At 38.3% G+C, this 23532-nt stretch overlaps 2 protein-coding genes and 1 pseudogene across 2 annotated transcripts; all 3 read left to right on the top strand.

Annotated features, from left to right (window-relative positions):
• On the top strand, positions 1–1267 carry LOC105032155 (chlorophyll a-b binding protein CP29.2, chloroplastic-like; annotated as a pseudogene).
• Positions 1268–6781: 5514 nt separating this feature from the next.
• LOC105032147 (putative 3'(2'),5'-bisphosphate nucleotidase, mitochondrial) lies at positions 6782–13216 on the top strand. Its single transcript, XM_010906516.4, has 9 exons — positions 6782–6987; positions 7087–7183; positions 7314–7416; positions 7573–7823; positions 7976–8035; positions 8727–9103; positions 12224–12302; positions 12386–12436; positions 12923–13216. Exons 1-9 carry the CDS (start codon positions 6881–6883, stop codon positions 13070–13072), a joined length of 1275 nt encoding a protein of 424 aa, XP_010904818.1. The 5' UTR covers positions 6782–6880; the 3' UTR covers positions 13073–13216.
• Positions 13217–20893: 7677 nt separating this feature from the next.
• LOC105032141 (transcription factor MYB41) lies at positions 20894–22564 on the top strand. The gene is made up of 3 exons (XM_010906503.4): positions 20894–21189; positions 21329–21458; positions 21665–22564. Exons 1-3 carry the CDS (start codon positions 21057–21059, stop codon positions 22458–22460), a joined length of 1059 nt encoding a protein of 352 aa, XP_010904805.1. The 5' UTR covers positions 20894–21056; the 3' UTR covers positions 22461–22564.
• Positions 22565–23532: the final 968 nt, after the last annotated feature.

The following is a 23532-nucleotide window of genomic DNA, read 5'->3' as shown; positions in this document are numbered from 1 at the left end:
ACCTCACCCAATAATCCCCCCACGCCCCACCGGATAACACACCCGCCCCGCCCAATAATCCCCCACACGCCCAAAACCCCAAAGATAAGAGCTCAATCAAACAACCATTGGAACTCCTTCCCGTTGTTCATGGGTGAAGTGGGGAGGGGGGGAGATAGTGTGTGTGTGCAGAGATAGAAGAGAATGGCCTCCACAGCCGCGACCAGCTCCCCGTTCTGGGCACCCGCTTGCCCGACTCGCTCCCGGTCAAGAGGGGGGGCCGGTTCCAGGCCCGGTTCGGGTTCGGCGGCACGAAGAAGACAGCGGCCAAGAAGAGCGCCAGGTCGCCCGCCTCGGACCGGCCACTCTGGTTTCCGGGCGCCAATGCCCCCGAGTGGCTCGACGGTTCGCTTGTCGGCGACTACAGGTTCGACCCGTTCGGCCTGGGCAAACCGGCCGAGTACCTCCAGTTCGATATCGATTCTCTAGACCAGAACCTCTCCAAGAACCTGGCCGGGGAGTTAATCGGGACCCGGTTCGAGACCTCGGACGTGAAGTCGACCCCGCTGCAGCCATATTCGTAAGTGTTCGGACTCCAGAGGTTCCGTGAGTGCGAGCTCATTCATGGCCGGTGGGCCATGCTTGCCACGCTTGGTGCGCTCGCGGTCGAGTCCCTCACCGGCGTCACATGGCAGGACGCTGGAAAGGTAAGAGTCCAGTCCACCCACATTAAATTTTTAGGATGTTAAAGCTGATTTGAATCCAATATTCAAAAGCTAAAACTTTGGCCGGAATTCTTTCAGGTAGAACTAGTGAATGGATCCTCCTATCTTGGCCAACCACTGCCCTTCTCCATGACTACATTGATATGGATTGAGGTGCTGGTGATTGGCGAGTTCCAGAGGAACGCTGAGTTCGACCCCCAGAAGAGGCTGTACCCAGGAGGCAAGTTCTTTGATCCCCTCGGCCTTGCATCTGATCCCGAGAAGAAGGCCTCACTGCAGCTTGCAGAGATCAAGCATGGGCGCCTTGCGATGGTCGCCTTCTTGGGCTTCGCCGTCCAGGCTGCCGCCACCGGGAAGGGCCCCCTCAACAACTGGGCCACTCATCTTAGCGACCCACTCCACACCACCATCTTCGATACCTTCTCCTCCTCTTAAACTACCAACTTTCTCCTTCTCCATCCGTTCGTATTTCCTTCGTGTAATTTTTGCTAGGTTATTAACTTAGTAGATGTATGATCCATCTCACCTTGTATATTGAGGAATGTTTGATTCCACGTTATGTAAATTACTAGATTTCTTTCCACTAATCGCTTCTTTATTATTTACATTTTATATGAATATACGACAGTTCATATATTATTTGTTACCTAATTTGATGCCTTTAATCAAGGAGAGATATCCGGTGTGGGCGTGCTTATCTTTTCCTTTTTTTCAAAAAAAAAGGAGAGAGTTTGGTCATCATCCGTTCTCTTTTTTTTCTTTTTTGAGAAAATTAATTCTAAATTTGATAAGCAGGTGTCAAACTTTCTTAAGGATAGTTATTAGACGACAACTTGGAAATACTAATCCCAGTTCACAACATCTATCTAAGAAAAATTCAAGCTGCTCCAGAATTAATGTTCCATCTCAAGGGAAGTTATACGTCTAACGAAGTCTTATCCTTCTAAAACTGTTATTATTATCAGGAAAATTTATACGACAGCGCTAAAAAAAAAAAAAAAGGAGGAAAAAAAAAAAATCTTCTGATGCAATTTCTCTCCTATAAAAAAGTTTAATCATTCATTACGCCATATCCAATTTCTCTCCTATAAAAAAGTTTAATCAATCGTTACGCCATATCCTTTGTTAGGGCTTATCGACTTTACAATGCGGAGGGGAACGTCGGAGAGAAATAGAAAGACATCCACTCGATTTCTTCCCGATGAGATCTGCTTCCAAATCCTGGTGAGAATCCCAGCTCCATCCCGTCATCAGCGGCCGAGGTACGTGTGGAAGCTAGCAATGGTTTCATATAATATCTGATCCGTCCTTTGTCGATGCCCACCTAGCTCGATCAGAGCCAGGTGTACTATTCCAATTAAGCACGGACGTAGATCAGAGGGATCCAACTTCAAGCACATGTTCATGCATGAAGGAGTACTGAAGGTCAGGGATGTGATCAAAGAAGGCGATTACAGACCCCTCTGCTCCTGTAACGGTCTCCTTCTGGTAGAGAACACGATAAATCCTATGCAATATCTGGTGTTGAATCCAGCCACAAAACAACATGTGGTGCTTCCTCCATTCACCGATCCCCTTGCCGGAATTAAAACGGGCGGTATCGGTTTTGATCCTTCTACTAAGAAGTATAAAGTAGTAATCATTTGTACAGCCGGTCGATCTAGTGGCGATGTCTATCTCTGTAAGATTCTTATCCTTGGCTCGGTAACATGGGAAACAGTGAAGGGCCCACGACGAGTCAGTGAATGGTGACTTGTGTTGGTTCACCCAACTCTTTAGAGAGATGGTTGTACGTGATGGATATCACTGAGGAGAAGTTCTCGCGCGTCAAGCTTGATCGACGTATGATCTTCTCTTCTCGCATCTATCTTTTGGAGATGGGAGGTCGTCTAGGTTTCGTGATCCCGATGGTGAGTGGATACGAGTTTAATATATGGGTCCTGAAGGACCAGGGCAAGGACAAGCACTGTTGGGAAAGGAAACATAAAGTGATCGTCGAAGAATCCAAAGACATGCTTGATGAAGTAACTTTTGTTGGAAGTTTAAGAAATGGCCAGGGAAGTAGTAATCTTCACGAGATCTGGCAGCAGATACTTGATTGGTCGTGACGTGAAACATGGCAAGGAGTTCCGGAGTATTGGGGTGCAACAGTTGCATTGAAGGTACTGTGTTCTCCCTGCCTCGCGTTGACAGCCTCATCTCATGCGAAAAGTAATTAATTTGACTATCTGAAGTTGTAGTTCAATCGGCTATTGGAATAATGAATAATGATATATGTGCTGCTTCTTGCTATCTTCTTCGTCTTCTCTTTTTGATGAGGAGGGCTTTTAATTAGATCCAGCTGAAGGAATTACAAACTGTTGCTGCCTGTTGCCATGAATCTTTTAATTCTCTTAATTCTCGTCTCTTGTTTTCCTACTTTACTCTCAAGAGTTCGAGTTGATGAATGTTGGATTGTGTAATTGGCAAACCTTATTTTTTTTGGTGATTAGTTCCATTAAAACAATGAAATATATGTTACATTTTTTTTAATTTTTTCCTAAAAGAAAACATCAATATCTATGATTTATTTTAAGTATTATCATATTCTCTTTTTTTTTTGATAAAAAATATTATCATGTTCTTTAACAGCACGTTTTGTCTTTGATAAGAAAAGGACAAACAGGGAGGAACAAAGAGGGGACGGAAATCTGGTACGGGTATATGAATTGCTTATATACAATAATACGTATAGGATGTACATATAAGTCCAGCTGCAACAGATTTTAAGTACGATAACAACTCTAATGGGATGTTTGAGATCCCATAAAGGTGGCTAACAGGCCGGACCGCCTATAGGCGGCCATAATAAACAGTAACAGGATCAGTCTGGTCCAATCCATTTCTTCGGGCCAGATTGGGTTTGATCTTTGCAAGTCCAAGCCCGAGCCCGACACGAGTCCGAAAAAGATTAGGTTCGACCTGGTCCGACACGATAAACCGCCCTTGATGGGTCGGCCCGCTTGACCGCCCACAGTGGGTCAGGCTAGGCTAGGCCCTCGGGTCTGGCATGATTAGAGTCGTTACGGACCTATCCAGGCCGGTAATGGATAGGCCCGCAACGGTAACATAACATGTTTTTTTTTAATTTTATTTTAAACGATAAAATTTCACAAAAATATCATTTTTATCCTCTCTAATAGCCATATAATGGCTATATTTGAGGGTAGGAAGGTCATTTGATAATTTACATAACTTTTTGATAATTTTTTTTTAAAAATCCAATATATTTTCACAATGTATTACAGCAGATAGTCCAATGGCAACGACAATTGGATGGTAGTTCATCTTCATCATTTCTATCGTCGGAATTAAACTTCTACCTCCTCAATGACATCACCGCTGCTCTTAATTCCAATCAGTTGGATAATTTTGATATGGCGTGAGAAGAGAAACAGAATGAACAAAGAATCTGTAGAGATGTGTGTCTGATTCAAAGATTGGCTAGATGCAGAGAGCCAACTCAAGACATTAACGGACATCTAACAAGTTTCAAAGACGATACGAATACAACCACCACCAATGAATTCACAACATCTATCGAGACAGGATTTTTATAATTATAATTTATAAATATATCAAGTTTTATTTTTCAATATGAATAAAAATTATGATATATTTTTTTAATGATTCCTTTTTGAACCTTTGCATTCCCTGTAATTTGAACAACAAGTAATTCAATTATCAATAAAAATTTTAAGATATTTTTTTATAATCTTTTCTATATATATATTTCAATAATATTTTTTTTAATTTTTTTTCAAAACCAAAAATTAAAAAATTAAACATTAACCTTAAAAATTAAAAATCTTATTTTTTTAATTTAATATTAAATAAAAATGAAAATGGGCCTGACGGGCTTAGCACAGTTGAGATCCGTATGGGCCTAGACGGGCCGGGCTGAGCCTATAAATTTGAGCCTTGGGCCGGACATAAAAGAGTATTTTACTAAACGGGTCGGGCCAGGCCCGCCCGTTTATTTCTGAGCCTTCCCGTTTCCGGTGGCCATGTCCACCCATGATTGACTTCAGCACTGCAAATTGATATTTCATCCAAAGAATCCTCCAAACCACCAAGTCACCATCCTATGAAATCTTGCTGCTTCGATGGTTATGCAGTGTTTTCTATCTGTTACTTCACCGAATTAGGTTCTTGAACGCTGTCCATGATTCCCATCCGACTGGGTAAAACGGTTCACAAATTAACTGGATAATGTAAACCAATACACAAACTATTTATTTTACATAAATATATAACCTTCCTCCTCATTTAAATTTTCATTCATTTTTCATACATATGGCTAAAAAATAAAATGAAATTTAACTTCAAAATATCATTTTTAATCATAATAAGCTCAGAAATTTTGTGATGCATGATGATTATAAACTAATTAAAATCTAATATTCTAAAATCTTGTGACTCACCCTATCTGTTACTCTTTATAATTCCTTTTTTTATAAATCAAACCACAAAAAGAAAATCGGAGAATAATCGACTATTGATTGGTTTTTGACTAGATCACCCCAAGTAACACATTGATTCAAGGATGAACCTAAAACCACTTATTTATGATCAAATAAACTCCAAGTTGTCTCAAAATCAAACCCGACTTTGGAAAAAAGAAATCCACTCAAATCCTAGTTCTCTTTTTTTTCTTCTCTTGTAGAGATAGAGCTTCACTTGTAATTCAGTACTCGCTTTTGCAGGATTTTAATAACAAATGATGTTGTAACTTTTCTTTTTTATTCATCTCCTTTAACTGTATCATGGTTGTTGAAATCTATACATATGTTTCCTATTTAAATTTATATATATCATATAGTTCTTTGTTGATCTATGAATTACTATGTCAAATATATATATTAACCATTATTATGATATAATAATCCCAGCAACCATTATTTGATAGTGGCAAATTGAAGAATTTAAAGTTCAAAAAAATTATTATTCTATTACTGATCATTTTCTTGTATGATGTCATCTCTTGCTACTGGGGAGTTTCAATTCTTGTTGATGTCAACCTTCTATGGATGGAGTAGATATAGAGTGATAGGTAGAAATTAGTATAAGAAGAAAATCTTATTATTCTATCGTCATGGTCACTTTGTTTCATATTAATTATCAACCATCTGCTAATAATAATTCTAGTACACATTAATCTTCTTTAGAATAGTTCATGGATATTGCAGCAGAGGCGGAGGAGTGCATATCAAAATAATCTAACATAAATAACTAAATAAATATTTTTATGCATGTATCCTAATGTTCCTTTATATCAAAATTTTATGGTGGTCTATAATGGTTCCAAACCATGTGCAGATAATAGCAATTATAAATCATAGAAATGTTGGTATAACCATGTCAATTCATTCTTTTGTTTTTTTTTTTTTTTTTGACCCTCTCAGGTGTATAAACTTGCCTCTATCCTTTGGAAAGTGGACATGGGAGTTTTATAGAATATATCTAGATAAGAATTTTGTATGCAATACAAATGTTAAATAATAAGTGATTTTTATGTAAAAATGCTTCAAATGATGCATAGGGTTTGCATCTTTCGTTTGAAAGAATGATGCATCTTTTTTCGTATATATCCATCATTAGATTGCAAGATGATTACTTTAAAATTGATATAGATGAATGACTCAAAAAATTTAGAGTGCTTTGAGAGCCGTTGATAGTGCCATCTGATGGTCTACATCGAATTATTATTCTGTGCAAAAACTACAGTCCGAACCAGACAACTATCTCAAAATATTGGCCTAGGACCTAACTCATCAGTCAACTTCAAAATAAATCTTGTTATAATATTTACATCATAGGTATTTTTACGTAAAAATGTTTCCGAAGCATGACATAGTATTATGTTCTATGGGTCATGATTTGTTAACATACCTGCAACTTTTGGTATTTGTCTCGCCGACATTAGTACAATGTAGAAATATACATTTTTACTGTATCCCAGGAAGGTTTCCATCACTAATTCTGCACGTGCGATTCACGCGACGTCGGCGGCAGCGGCAAGCGGCGCCTTCGCCGAGATGTAGCATGATAGATCAAACAGATACGTGGAGTTCTACCAAAAAAAAAAAACAAATACGTGGAGGAAAAAAGAGAGATTCTCCAAGCTCTCTCCCGCCATGACGCTTCTCCACCCTTCCTCCCGCCTTCCGGTTCGTCGATTCGGTGCTCCCCTCCCCTCTCCGTCCTCCCGTGCTCTCTCCCCTCCTGCCTTATCGCTCATTAGGTTCCCCATCCAAACCCTCTCCCTTCTTCGACACTTCGAATCGAATCGGAACCCTAGGGTTCTCGAGACCTCGTTCTAAGAAGTCCCTCTCATTTCCAGGTCCTGCCTTCCCTTCCCGCCGGAGAAAGCGCGCTTCCACCGAGAGCTCGAAGCCGCCGTCGATGTGGTCGAGAGGGCCTGTCGCCTCTGCGTTGACGTACGCTTCTTATTCAATTCCATCGAAATTTCATAACAAAACGAAGATAATTTGGGGAAGTTCCTTTCTTTGGGACCAGTAAAGGTTCTTTCTTTATTTTTATATATTTTTTCCTTTTTTTGTTGATCAGGTCAAGAAGTCATTGCTCTCGAGCGACGGTCGGATTCTTGAAAAGAATGATCGGACGCCTGTCACGATAGCCGATTTTGGAGTGCAGGCTCTGATCAGCTTGGGTATTGTATCCGTGTTTATATTTTCTAATAATTGCCATCAACTTCTTTAAGCATTTGATACCTCGAGTTTCGGGGTAATTAATATCGATTTTGATGTCAAAATTTAGAATTAGGTTTGATAAAGTTACTTTCTTGATGGGTTATGTTGTAATGCAGAGCTGAAGAGATTGTTTCCTTCAATACCTCTAGTGGCTGAAGAGGACTCAGGGTTCTTGCGGTCGAATCCTGTGAATGCTCAGAGTGGTGGGGTTCATGGTGGTAATTTTCTTGTTGACTCAGTGTTGAGTGCTGTGGCTGATAAGACGAGCAGTGTTGATGAGCCTTTAACTTCTGATGATGTGTTGGAGGCTATTGATAGAGGGGGGAAGCATGCGGTCTCATTTGATGCAGAACCCTCAACCTATTGGGTAAAAATTGCATACTGGTATTTGAATAACTGAGTTACTTAGTCATGTGTAGAGGTTTCTGTATGCTATTAGGAAGCGTGTTTTCATAATGCTGTTGTTTTTTTGATGATTTCTTTTTCTCATTGTTGATTGAGTTGGATTCTTGAATGTAGGTGCTCGATCCGATTGATGGCACTCGAGGGTTTTTGAAGGGTAGCGATGCCCTGTATGTGGTATGCTCTGCTGCTTCTTTATGTTTTCAATTTCTATTTTGATGTCAATCATGTCCTTTTGTATTTCAGATGAAGTAAAAGATGAATAGGTACATATAATTAACCTGCTAATCTCTAGGATAAAGTAAAGGACAAAGGTTAGCAGCCATATTTTTATTCATTTGAGCATCTTTTCTTAATTTTGTTGTGTATGGTGGAGGTTTCTTGAACATTTATCTCAAGAGTGGGTTTATGAGCTTCTTGTTTTGCCTGCTTTCACTTGATTCTGTTTTGGTTGAAAATCAACGAAATGCATGCCTCTAGTTGCTTAAACTTGGAGCAGTGACCATCGGCATAGTTTTGTACATTACTGTGCTCATCTTGATGGGTTAAGCTGCAAAACTTAGTTACAACTTGAAACTCTGTTAACATTCAGCTTGTGCACTGATCATGCTGCCAAACTATTGAATAAATTCTTTGTGCGATGGATCTGTTTTAGATCTTCGATAAGAGCTAGATATAATGCTTGAACATAATTAATAACTGCATAAGGTGGCAATTTTCTTCCAATATCAAGACCTCACTTTGTAGAATGCCATTATCAGTTCTGTTATCCTAGCCTATACCTTGAACCTAAATTGTTCATCATCATCAGTTTACAATTTTTGTATTACCTTTCTGTTGGCTGAAAAATAAAGTAAATGCATCTCAGGTGGGTTTGGCTCTTGTTGTCAAAGGAGAAATTGCCATAGGTGTAATGGGCTGTCCAAATTGGAAAGAAGATAATCTTTCCACTAAAAAGTCTGATGATAACATTAGACCAGGTGTCATTATGATCGCCCATTCTGGATGTGGAACATGGACGAAGGGATTTTCAGATGTAATGGGTAATTATAAAAGAATCCAAGATGGTTGGAGAAGATGCTTTGTTGATAGCTGCTGGTTGGTGCATGAGGCATGCTTCTGTATTCCTGATAGTCAAACATGGGACTTCATGCCTTTATCTGTTCTGTTCAGCTCTTCAGTTGACTATGGGGATATTAGAGATGATAAACAAAAAGTACTTCTTTTGCCAACATGCTGTGGCAGGTTTGTTCCATTGTGACATGATTCCTTTCCACTGACATTGTGACATGATTCCTTTCCACTGACATTGTTCTCTTCACTTGTGATTTATCAATGGTTTATCGGGCCTTCCTCTCTAGTATAAACATAAAAGTGTGAAAAAAATTCCCTTATGTGCCCTAGCTGAAACTCAGATGTGTCCTTTGACTTTAGAGAAGGATTCTTGACAACAGCAGAGCTGTATTTTCACTGGAATATATAAACTTAAGCTTCATACCAACTTTTCCTTTATAACAAGCATTAGCAGCCAAAGACAATTCTGACACTGTGCAATCTGATTGTTCAAACACAAGGAAACAAAACTTCAATGATGCCTCATGCAGTACGTTTGAGTATGCAAATTCATCATTTATGAGCAGCATTTTTTTGACTGGTCATAAATATTATTTAGAAGAGTTTATCATTCAGGATGCTTTTGCTTCAATTGCATTTAGAGACATCTCTAAATTTTTAATGTGCTCTATAGTGTTATTTATCTTGCAAGACTTGACTCATTCTTGTGGAATCAACTCTATAGATCAAGAGGTTTTCCTTCAAAGTCTTAGACTTTTTCATATTAATGCCAAATTTTTGCAGTGGTATGTGATTTTGTGTCCAATTGCTAGCCAAGAAAACTTTGTACAGGAGTGAATTCCTTGAAACCTGAAAAAACTATCAAAAGGAAGCTAAACTTCGTTATCCAATATTAGCCTTCTAAGCTCATGCCAGCCAGGAGCAATCCTCCAGGTATCCCCTTGACTAAGAGTTTAGTTGAAAAGGAATGAGTGCTAGATTTTGGATAGACAGATATAGAACTGTGTTTATGTACAATGCAATCTGTCTAACAAAGGGCCAAATTAGACACAAAATTAGGTAGACAGATATAGAACTGTGTTTGTATGCAACGCAATCTATATAACAGAGGGCCAAATTAAACACAACCAGATTATTGATGCTGTCCTTAAGTATGACTGCACATATCTGCCAAAGTCATCAGTCCTACACTTCTCTGCCTTTCTTTAAAAGCCATAAACTTCTCTGTCTCCCACACATATGTGCGTGCACATGTTGAAATCTTTGTTTCTCCATTTGCAAGGAGGCTTTGAGAATGTGCTGGCTTGGTTAGCTGAAAACAGCACCCATTCATTTTTCTTTCCTATATATAAATTTTGTGGGGCATGCATTTACATTTTCATGCAAGCAAGTATTAGATATGATGGTATGCATTGCCATGTACTTGCTTCGTTCATGTAGATATCTTATTTTATGTACCTGATAAAGATGTCGAGGGACTTGCTTTACCATCCATTTCTTAGTTATTCAGATATCTATGAAACTTCGAGTAGAAAGAAGTTCAGGACAAATGGAACCAATGTTGAAGCATTTTAGAGAGTCGCAAGCTCAATATGCTTGAGGAAGTAATTCTAATGGGTTGTTAAGATATGTGCATATATCATCATGTATGGATTTTTGTTGATGGAGAGAGACATTGTAAGAACATTTGAAACCATATATTATTTTCTTTGATAGGCACACCAAAATGCCTAATTTATGACAGAAATAATAAAATTGACCTAAAAGGAATATACGCTGTAGAAGATTAGTACTTTAGTAACTAGAACTGATGCGCTTTTAAGATATTCATGAGCAAGAGGTACTAGATTCTCTTTTGGATAGGCCCTGAAAGGAGAAGGAAGGTTGATCAGGAATCAAAGCATTGCTAAGATGGTAACTTGTTTGACCTTTGTTAGTACTCTGAAATTTTCTCTCATTGGAACTTCTGCCTTTTTTCCTTCCTAAGGATGGGGTGCAGGGGGCAATAATTTGTATGCTTTACTGTTGAAGCATGTTATGCATTTAATTGTGTGCTTTGTCTGGGATGTTCTATTTACTGCATTTAATGATGAAAAATATATAAAGAAAGTTTTTGCTAATTGATGGTGTTATAAATAATTGGCTTCTCATATTCAAAATAGGTTTGGTCTTCAATTTTTCAGTATTTGTGCTTTCTTTTGCTTAATTGTCCCTGCATATTTTCTAATGGCTTAATTACTTTAAAAACCTTAAACTTTTGGTTTTTTTTTTTTTGGGGGGGGGGAGTTTATTTTTTATCTTGAACTTCGATTCGTTGTAATCATATTATTGAATTTTTAAAATATTGCAGTTTCTCCCTTGACTACTACTTCCATCTAAAGATTGTGATGGAAATTGTCATGTGGCATCACATGACACTTAGTGGAAGCTGATATGGCATGCAATTAGCTGATGTGGAATCCTAAGCTCCTTCTTCTCTCTTGTTCTCTTCTAGTTAGGGTTTAAACTTCTTCTTTCTCTTTTTCCTCCTCTTCTAGCTATGGTTTACTCTTTCTTCCTCCTTTTCTTCTTCTATGTTGGGTTTCTACTTCTCATGTTCCTCCATTTTCATCCATCACTATCTTCTCCACAACCTCCACCATTTGTACCTCTTCTTTTAGATATTTAGAGAGGAGATAAGTATGTGGGCTTAGTATGGTTGAAGGAGTTTCATAACTACGATGGGCTATTGTGTAAGGGAGATTTGTATTTCGTAGCATATATTCCATGAAAATAGCTTGCTTCTCAAGAGTCATGGGGGGCGCAATGGTGAACTTGGTGGTGGTGTTGGTTATGGTGGAGGCTTTGGAGTTGATGATGGCAGAGGTGGAGATATCGATAGTGATGTAGGGGATGATGGGATTTTAGAGGAGGTAGTGGTAAGGAGGATAGGATGAAGTGAGAAGTAGGAACCCTAGCTAGAAGGAGAAAGGGAGAAAGAAAGAGTTTATAAAGGTTTCATATTAGTTATTTCATGCTACATCAGCTTTCACTACATGTCATGTGATAGGACATGGCCATTTCCGTTACGATTGTTAGATGGAAGCAGCAGATAGGGAGAAATTGCAATATTTTAAAAGTTTGATGATCTAATTCCAATGAATTAAAGTTCACGATAAAAATGAAAACCCCCAAAAGTTCAAGATTTTAAAGTAACTAAGCCTTATCCAATTTAGGTTATTACTTCTATAATGTCAGCACAAAAATCATATTTTTTACATAAATGATTTCTGCTTGCTTATGCTTTTGCAGCCTGTGTAAATACCTAATGGTTGCTTCAGGTAGAGCTTCTGTATTTATTCTTCGAGCAAGGGCTCAAACTGTCATCAAGGTATTCATATTTCCATTTCTAGTCAACTCTGTAATATTATCCATCAACATGCATTGATGGTTTTCATCTCATCTTAATATTAGGTTTGGGATCATGCTGTTGGAGTTATATGTGTCCATGAAGCAGGAGGGCAGGTATGGGCTCTCAAATGTCACATCATCTTAGTTTTTGTTCTTTGGCTTGGCCATGCTGTATCTGGTTTTCTTTGATATTGATTAGTTTGACAAATGCTTCAAGCTCTTGTTTGGAAATAATGGTTTTAGGTTTGTGAACAACTGAGATCCTTGTTAAGTAGGGAAGCTTGCTTACTATTTGGCCTTCCTGATGAGCAATTTATACTGCTTACATTGTGCATGTGCTTCTATATGCATCTTATTGGTTCTAACACATACTATGTGCCATCAATTTTGCTGCAATGAACCTGTCTAATATGGATGTGTGATGACCCTCTTGGAGTTCCAAAATTGCTTATAATCACAATATGAAGCCTCCCATAATTGTCTTTCACTTAAGTTTCTTCTGAGATTAGTACTCGAGTGTCTGCCAGATTTTATGTCAATGCATTATTCTTCCATTTGCTTCATATATTATGGATCACGAAATTAGCTTCATCTTATCAGGTTACTGACTGGAATGGAAGTGCACTGGATCTTGCTGCTGATCAAGTGGACAGAAGAATTATATTCCCATCCGGTGGTGTACTTGTGACCAATGGGGCATTACACAAACAGCTATTGGAAATGATTTCTTCCAATTCCTCAATAGCTTGATTCATGAAATGTAACCGCTTACTGTCCAACTTGTTGGTCAAGGAAACTGCTCTTTGCCAAAAATAAAGTTTCCAATTCTTTCTGTTATGAAAACATTGGTGTGGTTTGAACAACGGTGCAATCATATTGAAACTAATTTCAAAACTATTTGCCTTTAGGATAGCTGTGTATAAATTGTTTTAAAGCCTCTTGTAAATTTTAAAAATTTTAAGTCTGCATGAATTTGCCACAGGTAGGCTGCTCAATGCATGATGGTGGCAGTAGCTTTAAAATGATTGGGAATTGCGTTTTGCAATGTGCTATAGTTTCAACAAACTTTACCATGGAATGTGTTTCCCAATTTCAGTTTTGTCAGATAAAACCAAGTAACATATTTAGAGTTTAAAGATCAGAAGAGCTGCAAAAAATGAGATTTTTTGAAAAAAAAAAATTTTCAGATATAATTTAGGAGAATGTCATGGTGAAGTTTTTGAAATCAGATAATGCTGTTTGTGTACTTCCTAATTATGCAGCATACTTGGGTTTAATTGACACTTTCATACGATAAGAAGGTTGCTTTGGCTCTCGACGAAGTATAAAGGAAGGAAAAACAATGTGGTATTAAGTTATAATAACTGATGGTCAATCAGACAATTGTGCAATTTGTGCTTCTTTCAAAACCGGAATGAAATGTTGCTGCGAAAATTTCCTACTTGGCTTGGGCTTCCTGGCCTTGTTGACGTCTGTCATTCATGACCAGGTACATCACTACAATAGATTAGCTGTTTTATATGATAAAACTGAATTGTACTTGTTGAAGGGATGTTTTTAAATGCACACGAAGAATCAGAATTCAAATATAGCTAGAGTTTTTAGTACCGACCAGTGCCATATACCGGCTGTACCATATTATATCAAATATCAAATCACTACATAATTTAGCATCTCACATTTAATATATTTGACCATCTTATTTCGTACCATATATTGATATTGTAATAGAATAATATCATATGGGATCTGATATTGAGACAATAAAATTAAGTTTTGGATAGTCTAAGGATCAATACGAGAATCCAACAATGATAAGGGTTTAGGCTTAATTACATGGCAACAGATTTCCCTATCAGCATGCAGGCACCTGGATGACATTTAAGACGTCATGCAAAACAAAGATGGGAAACGGGACCTATTGCCTTGGGATAAAAACAACTACAATAGTCTTCTGCTTTAGAACGTCCATGTAGTATTGGTCAAACTGACTACTAGTCTTGACAATCTTGTATCGACGGAATTGTTTGATATTAGGGACAAATTCCTTTTCCTTCTTTTTCAGTTAATTTTTTCTAATAGTTTCTAGTGTTACGGAAGGCAATATATTTGATCAGAGGAATTATGGATGATCATGCCCATACATTTACTTAAAGACTGTTATTTATTTAGTTTGATTTTTTTAAGAACTATTAGCTGGTGCATTTTTCTTATTTCTTTATTTTCGATTGCAAATTAAAAGAATAGCCATATATTTTCTCACAACAGGAGTCTCATGTAAATGCATGGGAAAGTATCGATGGCCGGTGATTCATCATGTCTAGAAATTTGCATGGTAAAATCCTAAGACGTTCCGTGCGATGTCCATTTTGTTGCCTTTACCTCTCAAGGAACGTCAACCCATCAACAGTGCAAGCAACTTCTGGGGGCAGCAACAGATAGAGATGCAGGAGTTGAAACATTTGTACAAGCGTGTAGTTTTGGAAGTCAGACATCCGGTGGGATGGTTGGCCACCAATGCAAACAAACAAATTAATGGGACATGTTTGATCGATGTTTCCTTGACGGTCTGATGGTTGTTCGAGGTAGTGTCAGGTTGGGGTGCAAAAGAACCAATCCGTTTATTAACCACTCGAGGAAACCTCGATAAAAGCCAAAGTCCAAAGTCAGTAAACGAACTGAACTTGATCACTCTTGGCTTGCCAACTGTATATAAACTCAATTTGACTTGACAACAAGCTTGTTCGGTTCAGTTCATGAAGAAGCCACTCTTGAACAGACACCATCAAACTTGGCAACAAGCTAAGCCTGGGCAACTCACATTTGGCACATCTGCACCCATATTTTATGTGTCATTCCCTTAGTTTTAAGTATTACTGCACTAAATGGCGACTCAAATGAGCTATGAGAACCTAGTTTTGTTCATCATTTTCACAAATTCTTGTCGTGTCCAAACTTCTGAAGCAGCCCGATTAATTAATTGGATTCGAAGTTGGTGGAGGAGGGCACCAACTGTTTCAGCTAAAGTCTCATGTGTCATGTCTAGCTAAGCATATTTTATTTTAGGCTCATGAGCTTTTACTGTTTGAATAGATGTACATTAATCTAGATGTCTGAAGGTCTTAACTACATTCAACCAGCATGCCAGATCTCAAGGTCTCATATAATCCTAATAAGTTGGTTGTCCTCCCAATCTGAAGCTACTACCTACAATCCCTTCAACGTTTGTTGGGCCTAATTATATACCCCGATAATGCTATCTACTATTATCAGGAGGACAACGAAGCTAAAGAAGACAACTAAGAACCAAAAAACCCCTAGAAGGTCGCCAGGGAGTTGCCCTGATGGAAATGATCATCTAAGCTTCTAAATTCTTTTATTTGAGCTCCTAACCTAATTAGTTGAGCTGATAAAAAATACGAGTGTCTCCAAGACAGCATGCATGGCAATCTCAAACTCATTAATCTAATGCGCCTATCTTATCAGAAGATCGTACCCTTTTTTCTTAGCCTCATTCCACATGGATCAGTTTGTTAGGTCAGTCCGCAACGTGGAAGATGGGTAAGATGTTAGGATTGGTAGAAGCAAGGTCAGAATTTTCCTTTCTACTAGCTCATATCATCTTGGTGAAATGTGGCAGCCCTTGGCTCACCATTGCTGCATGTGAACCGAAGTATTGATTGCACTCACAGATTAGTGAAAGCGACACTAGACCTTCATGCAAGCCTTTTCAAGTGTACATTAATATATTTGAATGGTCGAGTTCATTAGGATGGGCTTTGGCGTGACCGAAGAATAAAATAGATCGGCATACAGATCTGCACATCGTCACAAAATCTGAAAAAATATAGGTGTTATTATAACATATTCAAGTACCCACTTATCATGCTTTAGTAAAACATTAATAAAACAGAGAAACGGGGTCGCATCAGGCTAGCTATCTCGCTTGCTATTAACTACTACGTGTATGGGGTCAACTTGCAGACGTATGCCACTTTGTTGGGCAAGCGAAATGACACCAAACGCTAAGGTGGCGCCATGTAATTGCCCAATGTGTTATGGCATGACTGGAACTTGGAAGCTAGTCCAAAAAATGGTTTGATTCCGTGGCACCAGACACGGAGGCGACCGCGGAAGATTATGGTGCATTAACTAATGAGGTACTCGCGTGTTCAAAAGGGCACCAGAACTTGTGACCTCAGGGTCTTTGCCATACACTAAATTACAATATATATATATATATATATATATATATATATATATATATATATATATATATATATATCTGGCCGTAAACCATGCGTCTCTGCCTACTTCGTCGCATAAACTTGCTGTTAAATTACACCATGCATTGTTTTTTCTTTTGAAATTAATAAAACTTGCACCATGTGTTACCAGAACATGACAGCAAGTCTCCTAGAAACTTATGAACATTTGTTAACGTACTGAACTCATAAAAATAAAAGTATATGTTTTGAAGTTATATGTTATAACTCTCCACGGTGCACTTTGTAAACAATCTGAGCTTATTTGTCGGCTACGGAACAAGTGGGCTCCAATTTCTGGTTGTGTTTGAATTTTCTTACGCTTTGAATCAGGTTTTTAGTAATGCTGGGCCGCATTGACCGCAACTTTTACAACCTGGTATCCTCCAGCCGAGCATTGGTGATCAGTAGCGTACTTTGATTTTGACCCAAATTGTTTTGAACTCGTTCAAATACTAATCTATCGAAATTTTTTAAAACAGCATGAAAAAGTGCATAGGAAAAAAAAAAAACAATGTCAGTGCTGGTTGCTATCCAATGCCAAGTCTTCTGGAATGGGTCACTTGTCGCCTTGATGATGCATTAATGCAGTATAAATCCTATAAGAAACTTCCTAAACATTTCTAGCTAGCCCTTTTTTTTTCAGTGCACAATTTAAAGTCATGCCATGTCATTTTCAGTAGCACCCATAGAATAGCTGGTTTCACCTTGCATTCCCATTACCCATGTCAAGGTAACTTCCCCAAGTTACCTACGCTATTTGGGCATGAAAGTCTGCACTATGTTCATGGTAAAACCGGCGTTCTAGAAACTTTTGTACTTATTAGACCACCAACCTGGCACCATTTTATCAATTCTATATAGATGCTTTCACTTGGGTTTCTTCCATTAATGGTAAGCTATAGGGACGGGTGATAGGAGCATACCCAAAGCTAAGGATGCTTTTTGAATGATCCATCATGTAACTCAGGGTTTGGATATATCTTAGTTACTTTTTATAATGTAATATAATATTTCCTATTGGGGGTTAAAGTAATAGTATGCAAGAGAACGAATTTATCTAATATTTGGCCAACCTAACTGTTGTTGGAGTAGATGAGGCGCCATGCACACTCTTTTTTCTATACCTTTGAGGTATCATGCTCGATCTACCTTTCTTCTTATAGCATATAATTCGCTATAAATAAATCATTGGAGAACAAGATAATAAAATTATTGGATGCTTTTGGGAGTCTGATAGCCCCCAAAGAGTGGCTCATGTCAAAGTAGCAGGGGCCTTGCTGTTGAATACCAGACAAGGGGGCACGCGTCACAATAGTGATTTGGCAATCTAAGGGAACGTGATTCCTACTGCAGACCCCATATTAAAGAGTGAAAGATGCATGCACCAAATAAAAAAAAAAGGTGAAAGATCCTTAAGGTGACACGTGCAGGTGGCCCCGTCATCACATTGGAAAGTCTTTCTCATGAAATCGTCATAGTTATGTAATACTCATTACTTTATTAAATATAATCCTTTTGGATTAAAAGCAAGAGGAAGGGTTTCACCGTTTGCGTCGTCCAATCGAGCCGATGGCTTAAGCATAGCCGCGTAAGTTTTGCTCCAAAAAATTTTGGGTGCGAAAAAAACATTGAGTTTTTTTTCATAACATTAACCATCGGATTAGATTATGTACAACTTTCAAAATTCTTCAATTTCTTCCTTCCATCCATTAATATGGATTACGAGACAAAAGTCACACTTTAAAATTTGTGCTAGGTGCGATCCAAGGGTTCAATGCTGTGAAAGAAGATCAACCGTTCTTTTGTGTGAATCCTTCTCCAAGTCCCTCCTTCCATATTCTCGTTGTATTATGATAAAATATTTTGAGTTGAAATGTATTTTATTGTCCATCTTTTTAAACTTCAGCTTTATTTGTTACCAATTTTTTTATTATAATAATAAAAAATTATGAATAAACATACATGTGCTAGAAATTATTGTTTACCGGTTAAGCATATGCATAAATCTTATATTGAGATCTTGAAGCTTTTCTGATATTTAGAAAAAAATCATCTATCACTTCCCTCTGAGAGAATTATCTATCGTTTTTTGAAAATCTTGTGATATATTAGTCTACTTGTTAAAATCAGCCAATGACTAAGCAATATAAAGAATATTTTTCCTTTTAGGCATCCTCTTGAATATTGCTAATAATTTTTAAAACGGCAATGCTAGTGCATAGCAAGCGATAAGTGATAAAATTTTCCAACTAGCACATTTTATAAAAGAAAGAAGTTGTGGCCATAATTTATTGGTAGATAGGAAACAAAATCATTGAATCAAATGTGCAGTGGCCATATGCATCCTTCGAATTAATAGGGCAAAACGTTAGTCAAAGGGATAACAACACTTGTTTGGCGAACAATTTGTACCTGTATGTCGACTGTCTTGATGAATAAAAAACCACCACAAGTTTAGAGGACTTCTGGATTCCATAAATGCTGGTACTTCGAAAGCTATTATTACCTATCTCAAGGTGCAGTGGTCCACCAAAAACGATGTTATTTTCTTAACAGAGACATCACATGTCCATGATAGAGAATTGTCCTTCTCAATATATCATCTCTTTTGCAATTCGTAAAATGACATGTAAAAATGTTGCATGTGTGTTTAAGTTATACAAAGTCTCTTTCCTATCCAAATAAAGCATTTGATACTAATGGAAGCTTTAGAGTTCTATGTCGTGGGGAATACGTTGCATGGATTAGTATATGAACGATTTTATTATATTTCAAAAAAACATGAAATTAATTGCAGCATAGTAAAGAGAAGCAACTGCACTGATAATGTTCTACCAAAAAAAAAAAAACTGCACTGATAATGTAGAGTGCATTGAGTTGATAAATAAAGAATGGTTGCATACTTTTAAACAAGGGATTCTCCTTGCAATCCACTCATATAATCTTGCATTATTATGGATAACCTTCTTAGTTCAAATAGGAAATCAGGATATGAAACTTGGCTATCTCAGCTACTTCATCGATCTAAAAGGTATGTCGAAAAAATAAAATCATTGATTGATCCAACAGTAATAGTTCATCCTAAACTAAATAATTTCTTTTGAAAAGATAAAAAAAAAAAGAAGAAGAAAGAAACATACCATTTGTACCGACTCTTTTCCTTCACCAGGGCCGGTCCTGACATTTTTTAGACCTAGGGCTAAATGAAAAAATGAGACATTCTCTATTAAAAATTAACATACTTTAAATATTAATTATCATTGAAAAATTAATCTACGTGCAATAATTTTCTATAGATATATTCGTTAAGCAGTGTATAAAACCCATCATTAACCTATTTAATTATTTTTCTTATTATAATATTGTAGAAAGCCATCCTTGCACCCTATTGGAACATCAATACAAGATCTAGGCCTGGGGCGGTCGCCCAGTTTGACCTGCCCCAGGGCCGGCCCTGTCCTTCACTTGACTAAGTTAAAAATCATTAACCCAATTAGACATGATTTAACATTTCTATTCATTCTATTATTCGAAATGTAGAATTGATTCTATACTTGGTAAGAATGTCGTAAGTTGGAGCCATATTTACTTGCAATGATTAAATTAAATTGCCATCATGATCACTCTAGCATATACTTAGTCAAAAAAATAATTTTTATAAATATGTTGTAAAAATCAACAACCAAACAAAGAATATTTCTAAATCCAATCTTCCATTCTCTCCTGAAAAAGAAGAGCACAAAAAAAAAAAAAAAAAAAAACTGCAAGTTAGCCATTGTAACGCCCCAAATGTCCCATTTAGGTGTGCGTTACTACAAATATCATCCATGTGAGCGCACTCACACCAGCCGATGACCAGCGCAAGAACGCCGTGAACGGGAAAAGCTCCCCACCCATGTGTCAACGTCCAACACCGTCACTCGAGCTACGTGGAACCACCTGGTTAACGACAGGTAATTGGAAGGAAGAGATAAGGTGGTGCCAATTATTGCATACACCACCTGCATCCGCCTCGGCGCACTCAGCGAATCACGACCGTTAATTCTTATAATTATGCATCTCTTGACAAATAGGGCCCATAAAAATCACGGCCGTTATTGGCTGTGCGCGCGGCATCGTGGTGCATGCTCCCTCTACCCTCCGTCCAGGCCCTCAACGTTTAACCCACGAGAGAGATTAGAACACTATTCGCGAGCGCGGGACACGTCGCGTTCGCGATAAGCAAAGGCCGGCACCGAATCCTTTTGACTTTCTCCTGTGCTACTCCCTCCTTTTATATAAACCATACGTACACTCCTGTCTCCTATTCAAACCCCCCTCCGTTGCTTTTGGACCCCAAAACAGAGCTTCTGGGTTCTGAGTTCATATCCTCCTCCTTTAGCCAATTATCTCCTCCCAACGCCGAAGATTCCAAAGGGCGAGTCCAGCACGCGCGCCTGGCTAAACGACTTTTGGTTATCGCCGCCATGGGACGAGCACCTTGCTGCGATAAGAATGGTCTGAAGAAGGGGCCGTGGACGCCGGAAGAGGACCAAAAGCTTATCGACTACATCCAAAAGAATGGACAAGGTAGCTGGAGAACCCTCCCAAAGAATGCTGGTGAGTGACTTTTTCTTGTTAGCTATTGGTTCTCGGTTGCACTCATCGTTTTGTGTGAGCCGAGGTGTTGTTTTTGAATTGTGGATGATTTAGTTGAGGGTCCTGCGAGGTAGAACTCATTGAAGTGTTTTGTGTATAGGGCTTGCGAGGTGTGGGAAGAGCTGCCGGCTCCGGTGGACGAACTACTTAAGGCCTGATATTAAAAGAGGAAGGTTCTCATTTGAAGAGGAAGAGACGATTATTCAATTGCACAGTATACTGGGGAACAAGTGAGTGTTTTCTTTTCTTTCTTTCTTCTTTTTTTTTTTTAAACTTGAAACTTTATAAGTATATTCTGTTTATTTTTAATGATCTTTAGAAAAAATTGCTTTTCAGAAAGAAAAATTCGACAAGCAAACTGGTTAAAAGCTCTTAATTGTTTAATTGTTCTTGTGTCTTTGTAAATTAACATGGTCTCTACTGTTTTGAGCTTTAGGTGGTCAGCAATTGCTGCTCGCTTGCCAGGAAGAACGGATAACGAGATCAAGAACTACTGGAACACGCATATCAGGAAAAGGCTTCTTAGAATGGGAATTGATCCAGTAACTCACAGCCCTCGCCTCGATATCCTCGACCTCTCTTCGCTTCTTAACCCATCCTTGTACAACCCAAACCAACTTGACTTGTCCAGATTGCTCGGGTTCGAACCCTTAGTCAACTCAGAGCTCGTCAGACTAGCTACCAACCTCCTATCATCTCAATGCCAAAATTCCAACCTTCTTGGCCAAAACTTCCAAGGGCCGCAGCTCCCCAATCCCCAAGTCCAAGACCCGTACCCATCCTTCCAAGCCCACCAGCTCCAAAACCCAATTCTACAGGAGTTCCCTCCTTGCACCACTTCGACTGCTCAATTCCTTGATGAATCCCAGCTCATGCAAGCCAATGAAGAGCATTTCCAATCAGAGGCTCAAAATAATCTTTGGCAAGAAATTGTCAATCAGGCTAACCTTCCTGATAACTGTGTGCCTACTCCAAATGTTATCTATGACGATTTGGATCCATCCATTCCCCAGCTGATCTCCGAGAACTCCAACTTGCCAGCGATCGGCAACCCGAACTGTAGCATGACTTCTGTTCTATCGACACCAGCATCAAGCCCAACCCAATTAAACTCCTCAACAACGCATGTGAATAGCAGCACCGAGGACGAGAAGGATAGCTATTGCAGCAACTTGTTTAAATTCCATGTTCCCAAACTACTGGATGTGAGTGAGTACATGTATAGAAAATAGAGAGACAGAGAGAGAGAGATGGGATCTGAAGGAGAAAATATGAAGAGAGAGAAATTACTTGTGTATCCTTCTGTGCATGTATGAAATGCAGATCTTTTCAAGTTTTTTTTTCTGTGTTCATACCGGTGAATTGGCATACGTTTTCTATTTTATATTTTTTTTTTCTCTCTCCAAGGTTTGTGCATCATGCGGCTATGGAAGCAGCGCTGTATATTACTGGCTAATAATGGTTAAATTGTTTCACATCTTTTTTTGATGAAACGGGAGGTGATACCACCCTTGATTTTATTGACAATTGTTTCACATCTTAAAAGTACTTCTATGCAATTTTGAGGAAATATAAGTTATGTTAACTATTAGAAAAAGAATAAGAAAAAAACAAGATAAGGACGCACGTAAGTGTCATCTCACATGATATGTGGTATGGATGAAAGAGGCAAGGGTCTTCTACTAAATGATTGCGCTTGATTTTTTTATCGTTTTGAGGATATCAAAGAATAGAAGATCGGTTGCAGCTACTGGAAAGTTAGCTATTTGGGTATATCGCGTATAAAAAAAAAATTAAATAATTATGTGTATCTTTCTCGTACACATTCAGGGTCGATAAATTAATGCCATTGCATGTACCAAAAAAAAAATGCCATCGTAATGTATACGTGGAATCTCATGGTGTCCTCTTTGTTTTGGGACATTTTCAAACTTTGATGGAACTTTTGGTTATCATTTTTCCTTGCCAATTTGTATGCTAGTGTTAAGCGCAGCAACATATCATTTTCTCTCCATTCTCTTAGTATTTTCACAACCAACCATACTATATCTCTTTGATGATTTTGATCCAAAAAAGAGATGACATTTGTATCACCGGCAAATTAGGTTGACTTATGATAGGATGGAGAAGGCTGGGGCTACTTGCTATGTGCATGCATCATGAGTCATGGTAGCACCTGGCACATTCTTTAGCTTACATGTTCTTGCTATCATAGACGATATGGTGAGAAGTAGAAATTATAGTGATCTAGTCCTTATCTAGTCTTAACTATTCCTTATAATTATTCTTTGGATCATGCAACAT

Source organism: Elaeis guineensis, chromosome 2 (assembly GCF_000442705.2).
Source record: "Elaeis guineensis isolate ETL-2024a chromosome 2, EG11, whole genome shotgun sequence".
Taxonomy (NCBI): domain Eukaryota; kingdom Viridiplantae; phylum Streptophyta; class Magnoliopsida; order Arecales; family Arecaceae; genus Elaeis; species Elaeis guineensis.
The sequence above is the reverse complement of the archived record's forward strand: the minus strand, read 5'-3'. Positions and strand labels throughout refer to the sequence as shown.